Source organism: Etheostoma spectabile, chromosome 17 (assembly GCF_008692095.1).
Source record: "Etheostoma spectabile isolate EspeVRDwgs_2016 chromosome 17, UIUC_Espe_1.0, whole genome shotgun sequence".
NCBI lineage: Eukaryota > Metazoa > Chordata > Actinopteri > Perciformes > Percidae > Etheostoma > Etheostoma spectabile.
This window is the reverse complement of record NC_045749.1, coordinates 8,467,897-8,476,782: the sequence shown is the minus strand read 5'-3', so window position 1 is coordinate 8,476,782 and position 8,886 is coordinate 8,467,897. Positions and strand designations below refer to the sequence as shown.

General features: G+C 40.3%; 1 protein-coding gene across 1 annotated transcript in view; it reads right to left on the bottom strand.

Moving 5' to 3' along the window:
• Positions 1-8,886, bottom strand: part of fmn2a (formin 2a) — a 44,187-nt gene that overhangs the window by 12,780 nt on the left and 22,521 nt on the right. Inside the window, exons 8-12 of the mRNA XM_032540900.1 lie at positions 6,787-6,848; positions 1,870-1,961; positions 1,662-1,791; positions 1,315-1,458; positions 597-656 (exon numbers count right to left, since the gene is read on the bottom strand). Coding sequence (XP_032396791.1) covers positions 597-656; positions 1,315-1,458; positions 1,662-1,791; positions 1,870-1,961; positions 6,787-6,848 — 488 coding nt within the window. The remainder of the gene's footprint in view (positions 1-596; positions 657-1,314; positions 1,459-1,661; positions 1,792-1,869; positions 1,962-6,786; positions 6,849-8,886) is intronic.

Here is an 8,886-nt window from a genome sequence, read left to right as displayed (position 1 = left end):
AAAAATCACACTAGTGTCAAAGTCAATTGTCCTCAAAAGGCAGAGGGCCTCCCTAGTATAGTACACACCAGGCAATATTGAAATACATGTCTTCAGAGCTCTACATGTTCTCATCAACAGTCCAAACATACCCCAGAAGATATGGCTGAAACTACAGCAGATAATAACAATTAAGCTTGGTGCAGAAATCAGTTACTACAAGGCTATTATGAGTGCTAGAGCCATGTCATGCAGGTTGATTTTGGCAAGCAGCACTCTGAGTTCATCTCATCTGGAGAACCTAATTATTTACACTAGTGCTCCTTTGGATGCTGTGCCAATGAACAGACTGCAGGTTTGAATGAACCCAGACCAAAGCAGAGCGAGAGCGGGAGATGAAGAGTGAAAGACAAAAAGAGAATTATAAGAGCGAGCCAAGGAAGGAGAGAGATTTGTTTCTGCCGTAAAGGAGGAAAGAGAAAATAAATAATTTGATAAAGGATAAGCCATGGTATCCTCTGGCAAGAGAGGAGATGAAATGAGAGCTCTGGAAGGATTTCTAAGCAAATCAGACTAAAACAGAAAAGGGATTCAAATAAACAGGAAGCAAAACATACCTCATCAAAGTGCCTTAAATAGTAAGCAACAATGTAGGACAAAAGACTCCGGGAGTTATCCTGAAAGAAAGAAAAAGATCCAAATAAATAAACCCCTTTATTTATTAATTTAATCATTTTGGAACAGGACGTTTCAATTTGTGCAGGGCAAACAATAGACAGCGGTCACAGAAGTCAGGGATAAATCATGGCATTGGAAAAGCAATACAACAAAACATGACTATGCTGGACTGTCATAACTCCAAGTTAGTGGAAAGTTTGATGTTCTTTATGGATACCTTACCCGGTCCACCACCACAAAAACACAAACCACTGTGTCCTTATATGGCATTGCCAAGGGCATGCTGAGCCCGTTGTGATATTGAATGAGAACAGCAAACAGAAAGGCCTCTCCTCTAAATCTGCACAGTTATGGTCCTTGTAGTTGGCAGCAATGAAGGTCCTTTTTCAACTCCTGGACTCTCAGCTCTGGGCTCGACCATAGATAGGACTACTGTAAAACTGAGATCGCCACTTTTTCCCCACACCACTTATTTTTTAGTACAATGTGAATTACAGAATAAAGCTGTTTCTGTGGGAGCTCATAAATTATCCTTTGCATATTTTACACACACATACACTACAGTATCCTGTTTGCTTGTGAATAACACTGAATAGAATGTCTGCGCTTGTAGAGTGAGTGATGTTTGCTTTTTACCCCTGTAACACACAGACTCACACTGCTCTTAACGTCCTTTAGTTTTGGCAGAATGTCCAAGGTGAAGCCGTCGGCCTGCCCTCGAGACCGATTACCTCCGTTCATGAAGTTGCCAAAAGCCAGCACCAGGCCAAGCACCTGGAATACACCTATATTCTGAAGGGTCTGAGAGAGAGGAACACACACACACACACACACACCAACACACACACACACACACCACACACACAACACACCACACACACACACACACCAACACACCACACACACACACACACACACACACACACACACACACACACACACACACACACTTTAAATTGAGTGACATAAAAGTAAATTAAACGAGAAAAGAGTTAGTGGCTCACCTTGCATACTCTCTGAAGGATTTCTAATTTGCGGAGGATTGAGGTGATACATTCATGGAAAGTTGACTGAAACAGGATGCAGAACACTCGTTCAGAGAAGTTGGGGATTTGGGATAACTGGAATAGAAACCTGATAAAAGGTACAAGATCAGTCACCATCTATTTACTGATACCGCTGTCATGTTCAGAAGGTGGCTTTGGCGCTTACTGTTCAGGTTTGTCCAGTGGCTTGGCATCCTCCTTGTCTTTGGAGGATTTAAAATGTTTTTTAATGCCATCCATCTCATCATTTTGTGCTCTCTGAAATGAAAATGAGTTATTGAGAAAGTTATTATATTTTTAATGATCATTTAACTGGCCCCCCTTTTTTGTGCTAATCTGAAAATTGATCCGATCCGTAACTCCAAACCGTGATCCAATCTGAGTTTTGTGATCTGTTGCACCCCTATTTGAGAGGGATGGGAAATTATATTGCAACATTATTAAAATGTGTGGTATAGTTGCGTAACAAATTAATTGCTCCAAATATAGGCAGTTTAATCCATGGCAACCGTATTGTCAATTTTGGCAACCAAAAGCTGATGCCTGGTTGCCAAGCAGGCAACAACTTTAAAAAGTTAGCGTTGAGTTTCACAGTTGAAAAATATTTGTTTTCTTACTCAAATCTAAGTAACTAAGTGTTAAGACTAGCTGGCCAAAATATAGTATGCACATAGTTTGATCAGGGAAACATAAGAAACTCTTCAAATTTAGCTCTTAATGCCTAACTAACATATGATACTAGAATTATGCTTCTATGGGTGAATATAAATGTGTGTCATTCAAACATATTCCATGTGTGTTTCCTTTATACCTGTATGGGTTGCAATATAATGTATGTGTCTGGGTAGCAGCGTCACATGTAGCAAAACACAATGTAAAGATTTTTTTTTTCTTTCCCATGACAAGTCACTATGACCATGAAACAAGCAACACATTTGGATTTATCAATGTAAATGGTGGGACAATGACAAGAGCAACAATATGAAGTGCCAATCAGTTTGTTTGATAGAAGATAGAATGCCTTTATTGTCATACACGGTACTTGTGCAACGAGATTAAAGCAATCCCTTTACAGCGTTAACACAAAAAATATGAGAATATAAGATAACAATATAAAATATCAAAAATATAAAATATAAAGTCAAAGATATAAAGTGTAGGTAGTGCAGAGAAAAAAAAAAAAGAGAGAGGGGCGGGGGGTGCTGGCGCACAGTCCTGAGTCCGGAGAGCAACTGTATACATATATGAATTAGCTTTGAATACACATGGTCCACACAACACATTGTGGAGATTTTGGAGGTGTGCAACTTAGCAACTCTGCGAGCTGCCCAACCTCTATGATGGTTACCCATAAGGTCATAACACCCTTCTCTCCAAGAAGTTTACATGCATCTCTGCAGAAACATCATTCTATTTTTACAGTTTTTTGATAAATTGATAGAGTGCCCTGGATGTTACTTTTCTTAATCGGACCTCTGAATCCCTATAGTCATGCAAGAAGTATATAATAATAATATAATTATAAACATAGATAAATGTTGTCAGTTCATGATGATGATGTGTTATGATCAACAGCACCAGGACACTTGCTAATTGGACCTTGAGGTGACAATGTTTTCTCAATTACAAGTTTCTGAGTCAAGAAGGAACCCTGAACCTCAACTTTGGAGCCAACATGGACAAGAAGACAACATGGACATTTCAACATCTACAATGCCATGACAACTGACAAACTCCATCTGCTGATTAAGATCATGTAATGTGATCACAAGACCCTGAGTTGCTAAACTTGAGATCAGTTTGTTTTGTCAGTTTAGTTTTCCATTTCTTTATGTAGACTAACTTTAGCTCCAGCAAAAAAGAATTCTGCTGTTTTGTACTTAAACTCAACCAATGCCAGTCTATACAGTTTTAGTTTCAGAAATGCTAAGAGAGCTGCCTTGAGCCACACTAAATTCCTGACTATTATCCTGCTGTCAGGCTCTGGACCACAGTTTTATACAAGGTGGTATGAAAAAAAACAGGCCAGAAATGCCACTTCGTTTCACAAGAGGCAAAGACAATAGATGTTAATGTGTCTGATGCATATGGCAAAACAATAAAACCATCCCCAGGAAGGGAATGTAAACTCTCAGTCCCTCCAGAGCCCATCAACCCTCAAAGTCTAGTTCGTTCTCTCTCTCTCTCTCTCTCTCTCTCTCTCTCTCTCTCTCCTCTCCTCTCTCTCTCTCTCTCTCTCTCTCTCTCTCTCTCCTCTCTCTCTCCTCTCTCCTTCTCTCTCCTCACTCTCTCTCTCTCCCTCCTCTCCTCCTCCTCTCTCTCTCTCTCTCTCTCTTCTCTCTCTCTCTCTCTCTCTCTCTCTCTCTCTCCTCTATCTCTCTCCTCCTCCCTCCCTCCCTCCCTCCTCCCTCCCTCCCTCCCTCCCTCCCTCGATCCTTGGAAAACATCAAACACTAGCATCAAACGCACTGAGGACCCGATTAGTATTCTACACACCGCTGCCTTCTGTCGACGAGGGCAAGCTCTCCTTTGCCTTCTCTTGAGATGTTTTCAAGTGTAAATATATTTAATACAAAGCAGATCTGTTTCAAAGGGCAGCAGAGGAGCCCAGCAGTGTTTGGTGTAATTGGGGACAAGTAGGCATTAGCGTGTGATCTTTGAATTGCTAGGGCATGTTGCAGTGGTTGTTAGCATGAGAAATACAGTCCCATGTGGAATATCAAATGCAAAGGAAAGTAGGATGATATTTGTGATTCCAGAATTCTACCAGTAGCCAAGTGGTATTCATTAGCAAGGTTTCTAGTGCAGGGCTGAACAGAGCCAGCCAGGGCCTAATCACTATTTATGCCACTCAATTTTCAACGGAACAACATTTGTGAGATTATTTGTACATTGAGCTGCCAAAGAATAGTGCCCAACTGACAAATTGCATCATGTTATAAACATGCAAAGTATATTTAAACATCACAAGGCCTTATTTGTAGTGTAAGAGTTTGTAGGCGGGAATATGGCTCTAACTGACCTCCATGACATTCAGCTACCGTCAGCTGAAAGGAGTCTGAACTTCAGACAGCCAGTATGGACCCAGATTATGGCTTGTGATATTAGAGGGGGGGGAGTGGTGTCCCACTATCACTGTGACCCCTTTAAAGGCAGTGACTCATTGTTGAAAGAACAGGAGTGACTATAATCCGCAGCTCATAGACTCTGTCAACTCTGTCCCTGCCTGTGTGGGTTTCTGTCTCTGTGTGCATACAGTACAGTAAATGCACAATTCTGTGGGTCAAGATGTTTGTTTGCGAGCATGTTTATGTGTGAGAGAGAAAAAGAGTGAGGGCAGTGTGTGATCTTGCTCCTTGCACAGTGAGTGAGGGTGTAACCATTAGAAGCCCCTTGCATTCCTCAAGACAGGCTGACTGTGCTGCCAACTGTGGTTTAGGGGGCTGGAGACCCACAGACAGGATGGAGTCTCGCAATACAAAAGAGAAACAATTTGGCTCCTCAACTCAATAACATAGCCTTAGGCCATAAGGGGGAGAAGGAGAGGGCTTGAAGTCTCAGGGTGATTGTAGAGGTTAGAAGACTTTTGAGCCTCAGTTATGACACATTGGTTCATAACTACAGCTTGTCTCAAGCCTCAGTCTCATTCCCATGATCAACATTATTAATATGCCTCTGGGAGCCAAAGGTCCAGGCCTTTTCTGTGTAGTTGTGCCAAAAAGCAATTCACAGGAATTTCACAGCATCCAAAAACTGTATTACAGCGGAAACATGGAAAACATGTCTGTTTTCATGTTCCATTATTTAGTGACCTGACTTCGAACATTTTCAATGGGCGGGGGAGATTTCCTATCAGTGAGGCTTGATGAACATGTATTCACTGTATACAAGGAGCCCTTCATGGCCAAAATGTAGACATTTTGGAAAGTAGTGTTGATAACGCCGTAATTCTCTTTATGCTAATATTATACAATACAATGTAGTCATTTCACTTGGCAAAGTTCAGTTCTCTCTCTTTATTTTATTTTTTTATTTTTTTTAAACCACACTAGCACATTCAAAAGGGAGCTGTGTGAATCAAACGCTGGAGAATTCACAACTATCATGTTCCTGCACAGAGGCATTACAAAAGTAAAGTCAATCAAATCCAGTGTGAAGAAAACATGTTTGCTATACAAAAGTGTTGGTTCCCTTCCAGGCCAGCAGACAGACCTTACACAGGACTCGGTCGCCAAATCGCAAATGTAACAGTACGGATTGTGGCTCGCTTGTTTGTTTTGCATGCTTCCTTTAGTTCCCCCTTTTAAGTGGAACATGAAATAGGAACTCCACATAAAGTAATATGTTCACATTGAAGTGGCATCTCCATATGACCAAAAACACATTGCTTTATATTGACAAACTGTATATATATATATATATAAACATTCCAATTTAATTAAAAAGGGGATTTTTTTCCCCACCTACACTGTATACAAAAGTTCAGCTTTTTGATAATCCTCGAAAGGTATTTTTTGATGGATAGCAGTTGGTTGTGGCTTACCCTCAGGGAAGTGCCAAATAAAACAACACTAACAGCTGATGAATTATTTTTTTTTTGCCATTCTGTTGACATTACGGCTTGTTGAGCCTTCTTAGGTTTCATTCTATAATAAAATGATTGCCTGTTATTCATTTACGGTATGACATGTGTAACCATTAATCATTCTATTTGTCACAAGCAAATTGTTACTTTTGCAAAAATAATACTTCTACTGCAAACCACAGAGGAAGAAAAAAGGACTAAGGTTTTCCCACACCGAATGCTGCACTCAAGATCAGCTTGAGCTCTCAGTGGTGTTACTTTGTATAATTTTACTGGGTTTGTTGCTCAACACTGTATTCATATCGTTCTGTATTGGAAAGGAAGTGTAGAAATGTATGTCAGTTTGGGATATTGTCTTTTAACTGGTCTATTGATTTTTCTGAAACCACTGTCCACATGAACCTTGATCAACCTCCCTTTAAAGAAAGAAAAAAAAAAATTATGACTGCTGTAACCTTAAAGACATAGCAATGCTCCACAGCCTGTTGGTATACTCACATTTTCATAAAGGGCTTGCAGAGTCTCCAGATCAACGACCGTGTTGTCCATATTTAGGACGGCTGTGGATTCAAGCAGAGGAAGACATGGTTAATGCAAACACTAAAGCATGTCATGACAATTTTCCGCTACCTTCAAGGAACACCCTTAACAAGTCAGAAATCAAAGCAACATTAAACAGGGCTCCGCTTTTATAATCTGAAGATTAGAACATTTAGCTTTGACAGAAACAATGATTACCGACATTGGCAGAACACTTAATGATATCTTTGTTTTTTTTGCTTTGCTGGAGCTGAAGGTGGCATGAAACAAGGGCAAAATTCTCCCTGCAGTCCCACATAAAGCGTTATGTGCTGCATGCTGTGAGTAACATAGATATCAGCTCTCATCATGATAGCATGGAAGGGGCCACAAACTAAAACATTAATGCAACGGTCTTAGAAATCTGTCAAAGATACAAAGATCTGTGTTTGAACTCTTGTGTTTGAATTCCTGGTGTCGCCTTTTTGTCTCGGCGCGAGGACCTGGCGCCCATGAGCATTAATCCTTTGAAAGTAAATGTTTAAAGACAAACAGAGCCCGGGGGTCTGTGGTGTTGAGGCTGAGGTGTTGCTATACGCACAATCAGCCAGCGAAGCACTCGACACCTATATATGTATTTCACCGTGCTGTCTTGTGTCACATTGTTTTGATCTGCTGATTTGCTGTGGAGGTACAAGGGGAAAAGCTAGTGTCAGAAGGGATAAAGCAACTCGGAGTAATGGACTCAATGCAAAATGTTCGATTTGCATCACATCTTATGCTTGGTGAGTGGATTTCTTATAAGTTTTACCTTAACAAGAATAAAGAAGAACATGTCAAAAACTAAATATTAGAAAGGGCATGCATTTAGAAAAATGCCTGGAGTGACTGTTGTACTGTTCCAGTCAGTTCTGTCCGGTGTTTTTAGCTTTGATATTGCTTTATCTCTCTTTATATAATCCTGCTGCCTTTTTAACCTCCTCACTCTTGTGCCACAAGGGCAAATCCACTAGTTGTTTCCAAGTTCTTGGCTGTTACTCTCTAACCTCTTCACACTCTCTCCTCTTCTAAAGCCACCACAGAAATAACTTCCTTCTCTCTGAGACTCTCTCAATTTCTGTTTCTCGCACTCTTTTCTTGTTCCCATTTGGTTTTCATTACTATCTGAACCAGAGTCTGGCTGGCTGGTTTGATTGGAGACAGCTTTTTAAAAAGGACATAGGAGAAAGCTGTATCATCACTCTGACACAGACCTCTTATGACCAAAAGCCAGACCCATCCGCCTGGGTCTACCCCGACTACCACATTCAACCCCAGCATGGCGCCGACAACCACCATCTAATACTGTGACTGGAGCTCCAAAGCCTCACAGGAAGTAGACACCACACAGAAGTGTCCTATGAAACGAACAGAGTGTCGGCCAAGTCTGACAACAAACAACAGCTGTGAGGAAAAGAAAGATGTGTTGACTCCTCACTGAGCAACTGGGTTGTCATAAAACAAACACAACCTAAATCAATGATTCAGAAGTGTTTTTTCTTCACGTCAGAGTTATCCAAGTGAGGATGGCTTTGCTAGTCATTGTCTTCATCATGGAATGATGAGGAAATAAAGCAATGATTCACTACACTGAAAGGGACAATTACAATTTTTTGAAGAATAAATCTGTCTCTTTTGTAAACAAATTAAATTCTTTAATCATCTTAAACCTCTAACGGCACTAGGGAACATGAGATCATTTCAGGAATGGGTAAACAATAGCATTGCTAATATATAATCTTTCAGATTTTGTTCTTTTGGTGAACTAATTAGTATTTTAAGGCTATAATTATTTACACCTAATAATCATTCAATTAAAATGCATTTCAAAGTAAATAAAAACATGTTATTTGTGCACGGACATGCCAGTGTTTTGTGGAATAACAAGCACACAATATTGAATACCTCACCACCAAAACACAGATATCTTCCCTCTGATCTTACTGTAAATGATATACTGATGTTTCCAATCAGCACTAATTATTCACTATGACAAAACTGTCCTAACATATGAGATGAATGACAGTGCTGATGAGTGCG